This window comes from Numida meleagris, chromosome 8, assembly GCF_002078875.1.
Source record: "Numida meleagris isolate 19003 breed g44 Domestic line chromosome 8, NumMel1.0, whole genome shotgun sequence".
Classification (NCBI taxonomy): domain Eukaryota; kingdom Metazoa; phylum Chordata; class Aves; order Galliformes; family Numididae; genus Numida; species Numida meleagris.
This window is the reverse complement of record NC_034416.1, coordinates 4,486,741-4,505,559: the sequence shown is the minus strand read 5'-3', so window position 1 is coordinate 4,505,559 and position 18,819 is coordinate 4,486,741. Positions and strand designations below refer to the sequence as shown.

Genomic DNA, 18,819 nt, shown 5'->3' with positions numbered 1-18,819 from the left:
TTAACACTCTAGTTGCTAGAGCAGTAAGGTTTCCATTGTGGCTACATGCTCCACCCAAGTCTCCTCTCACCTGAACTACATATTCCTGTCTTGTTCTCCAAGTCAGGATTTTTAAAGATCCATTCCTATGCCCCAGGCACTGTCCTGAAGATCGAGCGTGTGCTCATCCCAGCTTAGCCAGGTGATCCATGCCACACATAAGTAAACTGGAAGGAACAACTACAAAAAGAGGTGAGACTTGAAATCCTCATACAGAAGTTTCATTTTTGAAAGGATATTAAACACTAACTACAATTATCTGGTATTTATATGAGTATGAAAAGATACGGAGTCATTTTGGGTCTTGTTAAATTGCTGGCTTAGACCGTGAAAAGCAGCTTCCAGCGATGAATGTTTCCATATGCCAGTTAATAAGCTTTGAGTATTTCACCCATTAATCTGAGCGAACATCTCCTTATTCATCTCTAGCAGGGCCAGTAACACAGCCATTTGAATTATGTCTGCAGTGACTCTGCTCAGCCTCAAGTGCAATTCAAGATGCTGGAGAGTCTCTTTAGAGCCTTGACATTCCCAAGAGAGGAATGTCTGCAGTCTTATAACTCAAGAAAGCTATTAAAATACTCCATATTGTGTAATCCAGCATTTAAGCACAAGCTCTGTAGAGAGGAAAGAAAGTTTCACCTCCAAGAATCACCTATTCCCAAACCCACCGATTCAAGGCAAAAATTTCTGACAAGCTGCACTATTTTCCTAGGATGAAGAACAACAATGTATGCATTTCCTTGAAAGAAGGAAAAAGGGTTTTGTTCTGAACAATGGTTTGCAAAGCAAAAGTGTTCTGGAGGAAGAGTAAGCACACAGCTGAAGCACAGCAGCTTCAGAAGCCTCTTGCTCATCCTAGAACTATGGATTCAAGTGACCCACCAGGCCTTCTGCTTGCACAGTTCCCACCCATACAAGAAAAATAGCACATGAAAGTCAGAGTCCAACTGCTTACAAGCAACACAAAGTGGAGAGCTATTGGTGGGTCAAGCCAATGTGATCCATGTTCAAACAGTGAAGGCCTAATTAACATGAAAGGAAACAAGCCAGGTGGAGTTGTACAGTTTTATTTGAACAAAAACCAGTGTCGGTATTTTTAATAAAGTCTACATTACACTAAATGCATGTACATTTGTAAGAAGATACCTAGTTGTAAAGAAGGTGCAGGATAATATGTACAATCATAGTTAAGTTAAAAATTCACATTTTACATAGAATTACTTGATAGTCCTGTGCTTTGATGGTACATAACTGGAAATCAAGAGAGGTAACAAAAAGCAAAAAAACACCAAGAAGTTTCAGCTGGAGGACTGTATAATGCACTCATTTCTCAAATAAACTAGTTCACAGAATTTTTATTTGTTCTAAATCAAATTCCGGATACAATTTTTAGAACAATAAGAATTAACGTGTTCCATGAGTATACTGATGTAAACACTTTTCCAACGGTGCCATTCCTTTCCAGAAAAGCCTCCATTTTATGCTGTGGTCTGCTCTTCGCTTTTACAAATTAGAACTACACAGCATGTTTCTCAATACATGGTAAAAAAAAATTATCAAACAGCAAGGGAGATATGTTCAAAAGACACTTTGAAGCTTTTCAGTCCACTTTCACAACACTGTAAATCTTACTTACAAACCAGAAGCAGGCGAAAAATCCAATAGTCCCTAAAATGAGAAAGTGGAAAAGGTTAGTTTATCCTCCAGTCTGTGCTGAGAGAAAAAAGTCTAACAAGTATTTCCCAGCAGGACAGAACATAACATTGTAATCCAGCTAACCTATCCCGAATAACGCACTTGTTAAATTTAACAATACACATTCATCCCTAGTCTAAATTATTGATTTAGATCAAAGATGACTTGATAATACATTGAAGGTGGTACTATCACCACTAGCAGGCACACAAAGCACCATTTAGGAAACTGGGTTTTATACACAGGTAAAGTCAGCATCTACCTGAAATCATTCTGGTTTTAAGGTCTACAGTAGCTCACAGCCACCTTATAAAACATGACCTTGGAGAAAGTCACTCGGTCTGGTTTTCTGTTCATTGCGCTCTGTTGACACCACAGAGCAGTGACCTCCTTGCTCTGCACATCCTGTTGCTAAAGCACTGCAGCTGGGAGAAAACGTCAAACAAAACTAGCAGCAGAAAACAAACCAAAATGGACAATTTTATGTAAAATGTATGCAAACTATGGATTTGCTTACCACAGGTCACTATGGATACCAGAACACACAATGTTGCAGGCAACTAAACAAATAAATAAAGAAATCCATCGACTGTCTCTTACTTACATCGTTTCAAGTGCTAAAAAAGCCCTTGAGCCACAGCTGATGGGAGGCTGGGAAAAAGTACCACTAACATACATGTTCTGTTCTCACACCTCTGCCTGGGAGTAGTGCTGCTAGGATGCTTGTGGAGCAGAGCTGTGGTCTGGTTTGGTATAACCTTCCTCAAGCTCTTACCGACTCAGTTCTTCAGTCATCCAACCCAACAGTGAGCACCAAAGACAACACTCAACCTCCTGCAAGCGCTTTGGAGCACATGACAAGTCCTATGGCTGGAGTTTCCAGAGTACAGAGTAAGATGAAGAAGCACTGACTTCCACACAATTAAGTTCCTATGCCTCTAAGTTAAGTGAGGCATCATTTCTCACATTTTTACCTACGGGTAAACTTTCACACAAATACTAATCTTTACCAGAAAAAAAGTAAGGTCTGCACACCAGTCCCATGACAACCCTTACCAGCTACATCACCGACCTGCAGTACTTGCAAGGTGATGCATTCAGCTCCAACACTTTTATATTCATAATTTTTTTGCTTCTACAGCCCATATTTAATACCAGCTCCAACCTTTCCCATTATTTCATCAAGACTTATGTACTAAATAGGAGCTTCATTATTAGGCATTTATCTCTTCTACATTCATTACACTTTCTGTCTTTCAGGTCGCATCTATGCATGTGGTAAATGAGAAATCTGTCTTTGGATGCTTATTATCTATACCAATTCTTGTGTCCTTCATGCTACCATGTATATTGCAGTTAAAGGCTTTTTGACAGCCTATTATTATGTGCCACAGATTACCCTTTCCCTCCAAGCTTGCAGTTATCATCCTCTGAAACAGTAGGTGACAGCAGATTTACTGCTCTTGATAGGAGATCAGACACCAACCTCAGAAGGAATTTAATTCCTTTGTAGGCCTGACATTGCAAAGTCTTTGCAGTTTATGGTCAATTCCCAATCCTTCCTACTGTGTCCAATACTCCAATATCAGCATTGTTACTCTAAGCCTTACTCTCATGTTTTTTTTCCAATAATGGTTGTCAGCATCTGCTTTCTAGCTGTTTTTATAATATAGTCCACTTTGAGCCTCCTATGGCTTTGAAAGCAATGTTTCTTCCAAATGTTTACCAGATGATGGACCTTATAATTTATCTGCTGTCCTACAACCGAATTATATCGTAAGAAAACTGTATAACTTCAACACAAGAATGAGATTTACCATTTTTCTGTGTGTGCCATAACTTAATATGGGAACACACTCTGAATCGACAGCATTTTCCTCCGATGATCCTTGTCACTCCAAATCTTTCCGATACACCAGATTTCTAAAAAACACGGTCTCATTCACAGCAGAGTCAGCAGACTCCATACTGTGAACAAGCATTTCATCTATAAACAGATTTTCGCAGTTTTCAGTAACACTGATCTTCAGCTTCCCTCTTTAAAAGGTCTGTTTAGCAAATCAAAGACCAAATACCCCCCACTTCTTTTTTTAAACTTCATCAGAAATTTTGCCAGTGTACTGGAAGCAGACTAAGTCTGATTTCTAACACAAGCATAAGTGGTAATGTTTGTCAGGCATCACACTTGAACCATGAACTTACAAAACTCAAGAGAGAAAGGTTAGACTCGTAACCCAAGATACAGCCTTGTGTACTCACTACCTTCTTTGTCAGCTGAATTTCCTTCTGTTGTTACTTTCACAGTTCTTTAGTCCTACATCTACAGTTAGGGAGTAGCAGGACAGTAATTTCTCCTTCCTTCCCACAAACACAAGCATATCTTATAGAGCTGAAATTCATAGACCAGAAACTTCCAAACAAATCATTAAACTAGGTCATCAGTCAAAAGACCCCCACCCTTAATAACCTGGAGATCAGAATGGTTTGAAAGGTGCTGACAGAATCACAGTGAGGTTGGAATCCACCTCACAAATCCAACTGAATGTTTAGAATTGAGAACTGAACACAGCAAGCCAACTGGGAGAGTTCTTAGTGGTCACAGCTGTTTGGTTTTTTCTCATCAACATGGAAGGCTGAGTTCAGCACACAAGTGTGTTGATATTACAGAATCAATACTAATGGACAGAAACAGACATTAAGTTAAAGAAAGGGAGTGTATAAACAGGAGGGAGAACGATTGATTATGAAGGTGGATAGCGATAGGACAAGCGGAATGGTTTTAAACTAAGACAGGGGAGATTTAGGTTAGATATTAGGAGGAAGTTTTTCACACAGAGGGTGGTGATGCACTGGAACAGGTTGCCCAGGGAGGTTGTGGATGCCCCGTCCCTGGAGGCATTCAAGGCCAGGCTGGATGTGGCTCTGGGCAGCCTGGTCTAGTGGTTGGCAACCCTGCACTTGGCAGGGGGGTTGAAACTCAATGATCTTTGAGGTCCTTTTCAACCCAGGCCGTTCTATGATGAAACATTTACTTATAAAGTTTCTGTATACAGCTGTTTTACCTACAACATTGCTTATGTTAGTGAAATGAAAAGCTTCACCTTTTATGGAAGATCATAAGCAGCACAGTGCCTGGTTCAACTGAAATCCAGGTTTTCTCCCCCCACCTCAGACCTACAGGTGCTTTTGAATCCATGCCACTAAGGAGGTCCACAAATTTTGCCAGTAGGTTTCCAGTTTTTCCTCAGGGGTGCAAATATCCCAATGAGAAAGGGATCTGCAGATGAGTAACGACTGAGGAATAACAACAACTCTGAACTAGGTTGGTTTACTTAAATTCAAGCCAGAATGTTTTTTCCATTTTAGGCCACTTCACAAATCTGCCATTTGTTACAAGTTTTATAACTTTATCCAGAAACGATTTAAAAATCAACCATCAACATACTGGATCTATAGGACAGTGCTGTATCGCACAGCAGGTTCTCAGATTCCTCTTTTGCTTTAACTACTTTGACCAAGTCAATGTTAAAATACAGGTAAGCATACAAGCTATTTCCCACAGCTGCAGCTCAACCCAGTAAAACGGCCATTGCTAGTCACCTTACTTAAAATATAACCTTGTCATTTAAAGCAGCACAGTTTGAAATGTACTTTCTTGAAAAAACATATTCAGCTATTCAATCTTGAGAATATTTCCAAGCGTACCCTGCACCAAAATAATCAATTCCTCACTTAAATTATGCTTCTCTCATTAGAATAGCAGGCCTACTTTGATAAGCTGTAATCACCCAAGCATCGTGCTTGTATTTTTTCTTTCAAACACACTCAAACTGAAACTAAAGCCTCGAGGCACTATCAACAAAAAGCACACCTCTCCTGCTTGCTGCTTCACTGACACACATCAATGAGCACAACAAAACAGAGAAGAGATACGTAAAGCTTTTTTTCCTTACAGTTATTACATTTTTTTTTCCCTGAGTTAAGGAAACGAAAGTTGTTAAATGCTAACAGTAAGTACTTTCAAAAAAAAATTAGTTCAAAGTAACCTCTAATTTTATGATTGGTCTAAACTCCTTTCCATTGTAAGGTTTTTTACAGCTTTAATATGCACATCTATTAAACATCACAGCACAAAGATACTGAGTGTGACACCTGTTACCCCACCAAGACAGTAAGATTTGTTTTAAACCAACACGATCAATTAATTTTGTGGATAATGATTACCCTAACCAGACCTAAGTACTCAGCAGCTTCAATTACATGAAAAAAACATTTGAATAATGTATATTTAAGAACTCATTTCTGCAGGATAAACCTTGATTTTTCCCCAAGTGGGTGACCTTTGCATTTTAAGATTCTGCCTTTCTAAACAACCATTCTTAGTGCAGGAAACTGATGCCATCCTAGAGTACTGCAGCATACTGTACATGACTGTTCATCCAAGGGAAGCGCAGCCAGAAGATCATTTTTGTGCCAAATTGTTTCTTGACTAGTCAATCTCCTTAAGACATCTTCACAACCAGGTTCTTGAATTTTAACTGTGTCCAATACATCCATTGATACTTATACTACAGACAGTGACATCTGTTTTTTTTGTTTGTTTTGTTTTTTGTTTTGTTTTTTGAGTTTTTGGTCTCCAGTTCCTATACTGTTGAATACAGTGGTGTGTATACTCTCAGCAACAGTTTTCTTACACACAGAATGAAGTTCACAAGCTGCTATCTAACTGGGTAAAGAAAGGTTATTAGTAAACTAGTTTAAATTCCATATTAAAAAACAAGGATTATTCCACAGAATAATGCCAAAATACATTAGGCAGACTGCTCTGCTCTATTCATCTCTTCCAGCTTTATTGTTTAATGAAGAAAAAGGAATTCAAAGCACGAACAGATTGTAAGAAAGCAAACAGAAAAGCACTCTGCACTTGGCTGATACTTGTTATGTACCTTAAAAGCTCTCTGAATCATACTGGTTTCAATCACTGCACAGTGGTGGGTGCTTCAGAATCTCGGATTCTAAACACAATCTACCCAGAAGATCAAAACTCAATTCTGAAAATGGCATTAACTCACAAGTGAAAACGATGTTCAAAAATAGAGGTCACTAAAGCAACGCGCTCTGACTACAATCAGCATTTTTCGTCTCCTAGCATAAAATGCATGTAATCATGTAGCTATCCCCATTAACCATCCTTATTACTTCTCGAAAGCTTAGCCACACTTTGTACATAAAATCAAATTGTCTTCTTTGGGTGTGCACATTAATTGTTAGTTATATTACTGTCGCTGTTGCCATACAAGCATTCAGTTCCCATTTCGTTATCCACTATGATCTTTTTGTGATGTTCACAGTAACATAACACTGCCATGCAGGAGGTATTAGCACTGCACTTTATATTTCTGTCACAGCTGTTGAGATTTAATATGCAAGAACACAGAACACCAAAATACCTACTGCTAATTTAAGTGGAACAGTTCAAGGTCCCATTTTGGAAACATACATACATGAAGATGTTACTACTATAGTGTACAAAGTTGTATTAGTAATCTGACCTCCATAAACTTGAGAAGCACTAAACCCTTACGTTCCAAAGCAAGTGCTATTGAGGAATATTTTACAAAATAAAGTAGAAAACTCTGAACTTTGAGTCATCTACCTATAACAGCTCACATGTCAGCCCAAACGCCAGCTATCAAACTAAATACAGGAAAGAAACTTAGCACAGCATTTCACATTAGTGAAGACGTATACATACATACCTTCCACCTTTCTAGGGACTGTTCTATAACTTTTACTTTTTAAAGTGTGAGCATGCAGCTGCTCTCCTCGTGAGCTACAAATACAGCACCATCACTGCTCGCACAGTTCTAAACAAAGAGTGCTGCCACAAGGACAGCAGCACAGCAATAAACAGCAGCACGGATTATTATTGCACTTTTGGGGCCTCACTGGCCTCCACATCAAGAACTCCAGGATCAGCACATCTGAAGCTTTTAATACCATTTCAGCAGCTGCCATGACAGTTTCAATTATCGTTTTATATATGAAAGGGATATTTTTAATTCTACCAATTTGCATCTTGTAAGTGAAATTGAAATTGGCAGAATAGCCAACTAACCTATACTAAAGCCCAGACACATTAACATATTGCTTTAGTTTAAAAGTAATTAAGACATTTCAGACTACAGGGTTTTTTGTTGTTGTTTTGTTTTTAATATATATATATATATATATATATTAAAGAGGACATCTGGAGCTTGTCTGTTTTGCCAGGATTTAAGCAGGATTTTAACTGGCAATAAGCCAACTTCTATGTTTGCCCTCTAATAATTAAAAATTAGAAGAATTAAGTCCTCTTTAAAAAAAAAAAAGCTTCTTTTGACTTTCCTTAGAAGAAAGGCAGATCTAAATAACAACAACAATAAAAATCTAGGAATAAGTGGCAGTTACCATTATTAAAACAAATAGAGAAATTTTCTTCAGTGTTTTGTTGGTTTTGGGTTTTTTTTTGCTTGACATACTAAATCAGGATTAGAGGCAGAAAGAGGGAGGTCCCTCTCACTGCTGACCTGGCAAAGTCTGATGCTAAGACTTACTTTCATTACCTACTTCAACCATTCTTTTCTAAGTTGTATCAAGGGAGCTAACGGATGCAACAGAAAGTAGGTTTCAATGATCAGGTAGGTGATAAGTAACAATGTGGATGGCACGATGGCCTCCAAAGACCTTTTATTCTTCCTTCTTCTTAAATCTTAGGAATGAACATAAAGGTCTTATGAACAACCTATGATACATGAACTAGCATTTTGTTTAGTTTTATTATGGCAGCACTTTACTATGCAAAGCTGAGTGACATCAACTTCTAATATTTTAAAACTCCATATATAGCAGTAGCAGTATAAGTAACACCAACACAAAACTCCTGGCTAATAGAAGCTTCAAAGTGCTTCTGATTTCACATGGCAGAACTGGCACAGGTCAAATCAGTTTCAAAATTATAGTTTGAGCCATGTGATTATGAATAACAGAGTAATTATGTAGAAGGCACTTAGCCTGCACAAGTACCATCTGGAAACAGAAGCTGGATGACTAAAAATGAGGTCCTCTCCTGCCATTAAAAAGGGTACCACAATTCAGCAGGCAACGCCATCTAACTAGAGCTCACTTAAATACCCTTGGTATCAGAGTGAACAAGAACAGCTCTTTGAAAATACAACAGTTTGAGCTCACTGCAAATATATAATGAAGGTAAATTGCACTATAAATAAAAATAATTTCAAGTCAGACAAAAAACCTAAAAGAATATCTCACTGTGACTTGCTGTTCCACAAACCATAGAAGTAACACTCACTGAATTACGCTTCAGACTGAAATGAGAAACGCTAGGTGAAGTTTAGAACAGATAATGAAATCCCCACATTCGTTTTGTTTTGAGTGCTATACTCACCTGTGAAAAGGAAAAAAATCAAGACCATGATCATTGTGTAACCAAAGTATAAGATGGTGCTAGCGGTTCCTGTTATCTGGAGTTTAGAGAAGAAGTAATGAACTGCATAGATAAAGAGATAAACAGCTGTAAAGCTGCTTGTCAAGAACGACCTCCACCACCAATGATAATCCTGCAAGAAACAAGAAACCTTTCAGTAAGAGATATCAAATAGAAAACAGAAAATAAGGAAGTTAGTTGAAAAATATCATGTAATTAATTTAATTCTCCAAATGGTAAATCCAAAACATTTCCAACATAGGAAAAGTGGCTATGTGCTTTCTCAAAGACAGCACCTTTCTGCTTCAACCAAGAACATTAAATTGCTCAAGGATCAAGGCTGTTAACCTGTGCTCATCTACTGCAAACGGTAGCATCAAATAAAGACCTGATCTACGCTGTCTTAGGTAAGTGTAGATTTCTACCACCAAGTCAAACTCTAGCATCAAATGAAGGCTGAAGCCTTGCCTGACAAGTTTCTGTAGCAGTCTTCAATTTATCAACAGAAACAGTACCACCAGAAGGCTAGTGCTGACGTCTAGCACTTGAATGCCTCCATTAATGGTGGCAGGGTTTCTAATGACAGCTGTAGTACTATCGGAAAACCTACTCCAACATTTTGGAGCAAAAGATACATTTCAGAAAAGTTGCTAAGATAAGCAAGCTGAGTGCTGACAATGTAATTCATTTGCAAAGTCCAGCATACCACAGCATATAAGAATACCTCAACTCTACTTCTAATTCATTCCAGCTGAAAAGCGTTAGCTATATCAAAACTGTACTTCTTACCTCTGCACAGAGATGGAAGTAGCACAGCAGAACTGTAGCCTCAGAACACGTAATTAGAAGAATTATAAAAACTAGGAACAGGAAACCAAACATGTAGTACATTTGATGAGACCTGAAATAAATAAATAAATGAGTGTCATTTTTGGTTGAAGTTCTGAAGTTACGTGGCTAGACAAGTTAATAAAAATAACCAAACAAAAAACTACACGCTCATACCACAGGGAAAACTTGGTCTATTGGCCTGTTCTTAAGAACTTTATTTTCTTTGTCTGAATGTACTCTGTAAATATCTATTCCTTCATGCTTGCACTTAGGAGGCTCTGTTGTGATAGGACAAGAACTCTAATTTCGTGCATTACACTTGTCAACATGACTAGTTTTGTAATTTTTGAGTCTACAGGGAGAAAAAAAAAAAAGCAGATTCTGGAGGTTCCAAAGAAGGCTGCAAGAAGATAAAAAAAATTAAGAATCTGCTCTCCTTCACCATCCCATGTTTGGGATGTTCAAACCCACTGGGTGTATACTATCAAACCAGTACAACTAGAACAACAAAAAAAAAGTGATACTCACCAAATGCTATTCAGAATGAAGAAAAGTTGAATGAAAATGCAGCCGAAGGGCAAGATGCCACCCATTATGATACCAGGCAATGGTTTGGTGAAAAAGGACTGCTCCGGAATTTGGCGAGGAATCTGGTTTGTACGAACTGGGTGCTCAATAGGCTTTGAATGAAATTAATGTGATTAGAAGACAGTTGCATCATAAATAAGATTACTTTCTCCTAGTATTCAGTATCTGAAGATGGACTTAATTTTTGATTAATTTCATCCATAAGCCATCACAATTTACTGAACCCAAAAAAACAACCTACACACCTATTATTTACCACTACCAAAAAACACATACACATGCTTTAGACACTCCAGCTGTTGGTCATTTGGCAAGTCAGAACATGGAGAAAATAACCCGTTCAACTGCTAATACAAAAAAATAATTCTTAGCAGCCTGGCATTGTCTCGAACTACTGAAGTACAAATCGAAGTACTTCAAAACTGAGGAGTCTGAAATATGCAGGCAAGCCTTCTACAAGAGCACTATCAAATTCTGACTCTAAAGAAAGGTCAGAAAAAAAGTTTGGTGTAACTTTATGAGCATGTATACAGTTTGAAAATCAGCAGAAACAAACATTTCACAATTACATATACACATTTCAATCAAACTTGTTCTTGCACTAGGGATTCAATGGTTCAGCTGCAAAAGACAGGTAAATTTCTAAAGTATATTCAAAGAGCTGTACCTTCTCTTTGAAGCCAAAATATGCACCAATAAAGGTTAGTGGGACTGAAATTCCAAACCACATGGCTAGGATAGCAACCAAAGTACCAAAAGGGATGGCAGCTGAAGACCCTTTCACCCACAGAATAAGATTCATGATGAAGAAGTCAGCAAAGACAATCCTGAAAAAAAAAAATCAGTAAATATATTAAAATATTCTGGAAATAATAAATATCAGCTAGTACGGAAAACAAAGCAGTTACAAGGTTTGCTAGAACCAACATTTTTTCCTAATACAGCCTTTCATTCTTTAATGGTCTTAGTTACTTTCTGCAATGGTGCAGTCGAGTTAAAAACACTTGCATCACTCAATGCCTCTAATGCAAGTATCTATGGTAAAGTCATCATTTAAAGAAAGATTCCACGCATAAACCCACAAAGCAACAAAAAGATTCTATTATAAATATCTATACACAGTATGTTATACAATAAATTAAAAAACACTCTTATCTGAATCACTTTTTCTAATATTGCCAGTCTTTTAATTCCTTTATGTTAGCTCTTTCAGTAAAATCTCTCTAAAAATATATATTTAGCGATAGAAAAATCTCATCTTTAGAAGGCCATGTCAGTCTCACAACAAACACATCATGCTATAGCGCATGTCATAGCAACATGGCATCAGAAGGATGGATTAGAGGGCTCTTCCCTCTAACAAGAACCTTTGTAGTAACACCTCATGGAGCTGTACAGTTAAGTAGCTCACACCTCTGAAGAAGTTAAACAAAGAAATCATCAGAACCCCATGTAAAAGCCTGCTTGAAATTCCACTGCCTATGAAATTTAGAGATTTATCACCACAGATTCAAATTCTGGTGAAATGCACTGCTCTCTGGATTTCGCTGAAAAACAGTTCCTCAGGCAGAATCTATACTGCCCTTAAGTGAACATGCATATACTCCATTGTAGTTAATTAAAGAAGGAAGGAGGAAGGGGGAATTAGATTAATAGCCAGGCTCCTTTCTTCCTAAGTGAAAGCTTATGCTTGCCAAAACTGTTTGGGGAAATAGACTTGTTAAATAAGCACACCCACGTTACTTGTGATATAACCATCTTGTTCATTAAGAAATAAAAATCAAATCAATTTTAGGAGCCTTGATAATCTTCATAATCTGCCAACACTTGTAATACAGACCCCACTTACCCCCTTCAAAGTTAGACAAAAATACTACATATATGAATGCCCATCAGTCTACTGAGACTGTAAATGCCCTAGGCTGTTTATGATATTATGCAAATTCATGAACTAGCATAGCATAATCAAGACATCTGTTCCTATTTTACCATCCCCAATCATTTTACTTCCTCTGTGAAACTTAATTTATTTGAGAGTTTAAATGATCAGCATGGTATTTCTTCCACTGATAAATTCTTCTCTCTCAAGATAATATCTAAATGACAGCAGGGAGACTGAAGCACATCTTGTTTAGAAACAAGATTTCCTCACAAAAAATACTACACTCAGTTGTTATCAAATGCATTACATTTCATACGATGAAATTTGACATTAATTTACATTACATTACCAATTTATATTTTATTCTGTGTTGTGGGTTTTGTTGTTTTTTTTTTTGTTTTTTTTTTTGCAGAAATACCTTAAGAAATGACTTCTAACCTTTTCCTCAACCTTTGGCAAAGACATTTGTACAGCATGCAGCCAAAGATGCATCGACGAAATACAGAAGGCTCGCAAAAGAAATTAGTTTATATTCCCTTTCTTCACTGACCTAATTCTCACAAAAGGTCTCGAAAGCTATGAGAAAACGCAAGGTAGGTGAGCTGCCACTCTTCCCAAGCACAACAGCATTGGTCATGGTATGATATATACCACACCAATATCATAAATACAGGTAATGTGAGATAACACTCCGTTTTGAAAAGGATACAACCAGTTTAAGAGAATCTCTGCACTCTTATTACCCAGAAGCATACTAAACTTCTCCAGATTATTACATCCGTTTTGGCTTAATGTTTGTTACCTATTAAAAGCAGAGCTATACTGTCAAAGATAATTTCTTCACCAACATTTTGCAACAGGTCACTCAAGAATTCCAAGACCAACTACAGCAGCACAGTACATTCAGATGTTATTTCTGTATTTATATCTTAAGAGATGGACAGGACATTCCATGCATCTCACCATTTCTATATCCTGACTTTGCTGTTGGAGGAGGCCTCACAAACCAAAACCAAAACAAAAACAGCTTCTAGCTCTATGAGCAGAAGTATTTATGTTACAGGAGTACAGAAATAAATATTCATTTAGAGTTAAGGATAAAGGAAAAAACAAGGGGAAACAATACTAACCCAGGGCAAAGCAGAGCTGTAAGCAAAACATTTGTCTTCCACTTCTCGCCTCTAAATGCTGAGGGGAAAAAGTAAAAACAATTTCAAGATGCAGACTTTTTCCAACTGTTCTGCAACATGGCACAAAGAAGCAGGTTTACTGTCTGAGACATCAGCTCCAGTGTGAAGTTTATATTAAGGCCAGCAATTCTGAGTTTAACCTGCTGTGCCACATTAAACAAATGCTTGTACTTACTCTTGTACATTCTAGCAGACACATAACCAGCTGGAGTTCCTAGTAAGACCCACAGTACGACTGCACAGGTCATCAAAGCACCACGGTTGGCAGGAGAGAGAAAACCAAGGCAAGCTAGGACTAAAAATACAAAAAATATTTAGATATTTGTTGACACATTAAATTCCCCTGTAAAATATATCAGAACACAGACTCGCAAATATTCAAATGATGATTGTGTACGAGCTCTCATATATCCCATCATATTACTGTACCCCTATCGTCAATGTTTTTTGTTTTTTACTGACAAATCACCTCATCTTTTAAAGGGAAACTGCATCATAGCCAGAAGACTTAAAAACAGAATTCCACATAGAGATGAATGAACTTGAACTAAACTGCAGCTTGAAGAAGTCTGCTTCCAACATCCTACATTCCTACTTGCTGTAAACATGCACAGCCACTATTCATGGCTGATAAGTAATAAAATAAGTTCAGTACGTGGCATAAAGAATGTGAGAGTGTTAAGTCTGGAGAAGTCAAAAACTTCGACAATGCTAAGGGTTATTGTTTGTTTCCCTTTTCAGTCAGAAGTAAGGATGAAGATATAAGACCAAGTTAGTTGCTTGAAATTCCACAAAAGTACTCAGCCACCATGACGGACAACACATCTCAAGAAGGTATTACCTTGAAAATAAGTTTATTAAAGAAGAGTTGTCCAAGTCCAAACTAATTATAAAGGCCAACAAATTGAGATCCTGAGAAAAGAAGTTTCTCAGTGATCTCTAGTGGAAAGCATGGGGGTTTTTGGCAGATAAAGGATTTCCTCTGCCCTTAATTTCTTTCAATATTGATCCAGTTGCCCAGGAAACTATTGAAGTTTAGTCACAAAAACTGCGATCAATAATGAGGGACAAGTCCCTGAGGAAAAAATGTTTAAGTTAATATTAATTTTAGAGCATCATATAATGAAAAGAAAAAATAGGAGCAGACCTCTGGTAGCACTGGTAGACCATGATGTCTAGAAAAAAAAAAATGGAGAGCAAAGTTTGAAAAATCCTGCTTTAGTAATAAATGCCCATATACTTCCCAATTCTACCATATGGTAAAAAAAAAAAAAAGGAATTATAATATACTTTATTGATAACATAATAAAGCACTAACTAGTGATGGCTACCAGTGCCATGTATCTGTCTAGCTACTTATGGCAGGCTGTCATTATCTCAATGTTGTGTCTGTATTATTTCATTGGCATGCGTTCTAGCTCTTATTTCTGCATGGCTGCAGGCTGTTGTGTCAAACATACTAGATAAAAAACACTCCGAGAATATTAAAGCTTTGATTATGTGTCTTTGAACTCGCAACACTGGATCCTTGGATAATTTACACGATGATCAGCTGCTTTTGGTTGGATTTTGCTTGTTTGTTTTAAAAAGTAATTTATAACAGCGAAGATTCAACTCTGCAGTCATGAAGACTGTGTAGTAGTCCAGGTACCAGAACATTTTGAGAAGCATCACCTGCAACAGGAAAAACTTTCAAGAGAAAGCTTCTAACATTAGTTAGAAAACTTTGTATCTTTCTTACTGCGCTACAAATGCATCACCTTAATAAACTAGTTACTTACATAGAGTGATAAATGTCATAATGAAAATTTGTGTTCCTTGACCCAAGAAGACAGACAGTAACATTCCCTTCCTTGGAGGTCTAAACACATCTCCATGAACCAGCTTCCAGCCAAATTCCTCTTGGGCATCTTCCTGTACAAAATCAGCAACGTCTTTAGCAAAGATACGTAACGCAGTAGGGAATTAACACAAAAAAGCTGTGAAATACATCTTTAAAGTTTGATTAACTTCCAGTTCAGTTCTAAAGACAGACTAATTACATCTGATTCATCACTCATTGATTTTTTTTAACCCCCAATGGTTCACTGAAAGAAAAAGACGGGATTTATCAAGAAAATCCTCAGAGCAAGAAAAAACAAAATGTAATTAGCCAAATCATGTAACATCATTCCAAATTTAAACCAAAACAAAGCATTCAATTTAACTTGGATTATAGCATTTCAATCTAGTTCAAGCTTTTTTTTTTCCCCCTCCCCCTCTCGCTTTCATTTTAAAGCATATCAGTCTCAATGACAATACTGAAAAGGATTAAGTGGCCTGTTCCCTGTACTCCAGAAGAAAGTCTGCTCCCTACACTCGCTAGGGGCAAGTACAAACATTCTTTGTTCCACTGACAGAGGTGAATGGATGGATGGCATGGCAGGGATCCTCAGTCTGTCCTGCTTTTCAATGAAGTTGCTAAAAACAAATACCTCCCCTCAGAGAAACAAAAATAAAACCACATAACCACAAACAAGGACTGAAGTAGATCAGTCTCTTCCTCATACAGCTTTCATTCAACCCACAAGTAGTGCATGCAGTTCACTAAACTAAATACTTTATTAATGTTATGTTTCACTAAATCTACATCACACAAAAAGTTAGTGCCAGCTGGCTTTAACTGAACATTAAACACACATATTAGAACTATAATCACAGGGTCACGCATTTATCTCTTCAAGTGGAATCACTAGTGTTCACAATGTGTGAGATGCTAATTTCCATCACTGTAGCTTCATCAGCCTAGGTCTTCTGTACTATTACTTCACACCTTTCTAAAATTAGTTCCTTGAACTACCGCAGATCTTTAAGTCTCTTACAAACGGATTGGAAAAAAACAGAGTTTTTTGAAAGTCACACCTATTCCTGCTGTTATCCATAAAAACCAACCAAATTTCTACAGCTCTTTAGCGCATTAGGAACAACCAACTAATAAAGACAACACGTTATAAGATACTGAACAGGACTTAATTGAGAGATCAAACAGGAGCTTCACAAAATGAGCAGATAAAAAACGCTGAAAAATTCTTCCACTTTAATTGCTGTCTGTATTTGCATTAACGTATTAAATATCAAAACCACACAGAAGAAAAGAAGTACTTTAAGATGTTTTAGTTTCAATATGAAACATTTTTGTGTCTTTTAAAGTATTTCTTTATCCAGATAGACAGTAACTACAGTCTTTGTAGTATGTGACATTATTTCTCATCTTTGACTTGCAGGTACCAATTTGTGTTAGCCTATGTTAATCAGAATCTCTCCTGTAATATTCAAGGAAGACAACCACTGGTCTTCACATTGATTTCACTCCATTATTAGCCCTTTGTTTAATGTTTTATCCTTCTTGCTACAATCATCTGACAAAGGTATTTTCAAAGGATTTCCCTTGCCTTACAAAAGTTGCATAGAATAGTATCTCTCATGACATTTAGACCACAAATTTTCTAAATTTCACAAGTCTCATGCTATCATCACACTCGGTTTCTGAACAAGCTAAACTACAAACCACTACAAACCATTTCAGAACTAGAAAAGTTACAATAACTGAGCTTTTTAATGCAGCTTCAAATGAAGACAATACCTGGCAGCTGCAATTTTTAAGCTTGATTTCTTATAGAAGAGGGGAGAAGACACCTATCAATAAAAACATCTGTGCTCTTCCCAAATGTGTTTTTTCAGACTTCAAAATGAATGCTTAGAGGGAAAACACATCAAGAACACAGCAAAACCTTTATTTCTATGCTACACGTGTACCTGCAACAATTACAGCGCAGCTCTTGCGCTAAAGCCATCTAATATTACTGAAAACAGGGCTGCATTGAGAAGGAATCCTTGGCGTAATCCCAGGTTGCCATTGTCAGGATCACTGATCAGTTGAAGCTGGAAGGGAATTCAGGAAGTCATCTTGATCACCTCCAACTACTCAAACCGGGCCACCTAGAGCAGGTTGCCCAGGACCATGTCCAAATGGTTTCTGAACATCTCCAGTGGTGAGGATTCTGTGAGTTACATACGGATGCTCAGATCAGCATCATACTGCTGGCTATATGTCCAGACTGACTCTAGAATGCAGCCACACAACTTGAAAGCAATTGACACTTCTCGATGACTTGAGCCACTGCCAGAACACCTTCCTTCAGCTTTTCAATGTCTACACTGTATATTGTGCCTATTGGTTTACTGTGAAAATATATACTTAAGAAAAAATAAATTAAGCAAACACACAACAGCTTTACTTTGTTGAGTTTGTCCTTGCACATGACAAGTTTAGAAAATGGCACTCGAGGAGTAAGACTGTCACATTGGCCCATTTATTCCTGCTGTTAGAAGAGTCAAAATAGCAATAAAGCTATTTTTAACCCCAATATATATTATCATGTATAAATTCTTGATAGTTACACATCTCTTCAGATTGTATTCAAAACTAATTGATAAGCCTACTGCCAGAAAATGCACTCATATAAAAGGTGTAAATCTTACTCACAGAAGAGTCAATTTGGTTATATCTTGCAATATCTTTATGAAGAGTCCTCAAAATGATCATAGCCACCATGCCGGATAAGAAGAGAACAATTACAAGGGAATTCATTATACTGTAGATAAAGAAAAAGTCAAACTTTCAGTTCACTTATTCAGACTTGAGGACATGCACTCCCAAATCAAAACCCCAAATAGAGCTCAAATGCAGGGAATAGGCTTAGATACTCAGATATTACCTAAATCATTCCATTAGGCATTTTAGAGATTTCCTGCCCAGATACGATAAACTGTTTCAAGTTCTTCAGGATTTTATAGGAGACAGAAGCAAGAATAGTATTTTATGATGTTAATTCTTGAGACAGACATACTGCATTTCACCATCTTCCTTTTTACATATCGCTAAGGTTATTTTCCTAGTGAAACAGTTACAGCTCTCAAAGCTGATTTGAACCAATTAAAGCTGTTATCAACCAAAGTTGATATGAACCAATCAAATTTCCATCATGGCAGTTAATATTTTGTGGATACATATTTAATCCAATCAGCCTTTTCAAACACTTAATATTGCAAAACATCAACATTTC

The 18,819-nt window shown here is 37.2% G+C and overlaps 1 protein-coding gene across 1 annotated transcript in view; it reads right to left on the bottom strand.

Moving 5' to 3' along the window:
* LOC110403379 (transmembrane 9 superfamily member 2-like) overlaps positions 1,094-18,819 on the bottom strand; it is a 29,930-nt gene continuing 12,204 nt past the window's right edge. Inside the window, exons 9-17 of the mRNA XM_021406531.1 lie at positions 18,240-18,348; positions 15,496-15,628; positions 13,890-14,009; positions 13,655-13,712; positions 11,310-11,469; positions 10,583-10,734; positions 10,013-10,124; positions 9,185-9,356; positions 1,094-1,710 (exon numbers count right to left, since the gene is read on the bottom strand). Of these exons, the coding sequence (XP_021262206.1) occupies positions 1,643-1,710; positions 9,185-9,356; positions 10,013-10,124; positions 10,583-10,734; positions 11,310-11,469; positions 13,655-13,712; positions 13,890-14,009; positions 15,496-15,628; positions 18,240-18,348 (1,084 nt within the window). The 3' untranslated portion in view covers positions 1,094-1,642. The remainder of the gene's footprint in view (positions 1,711-9,184; positions 9,357-10,012; positions 10,125-10,582; positions 10,735-11,309; positions 11,470-13,654; positions 13,713-13,889; positions 14,010-15,495; positions 15,629-18,239; positions 18,349-18,819) is intronic.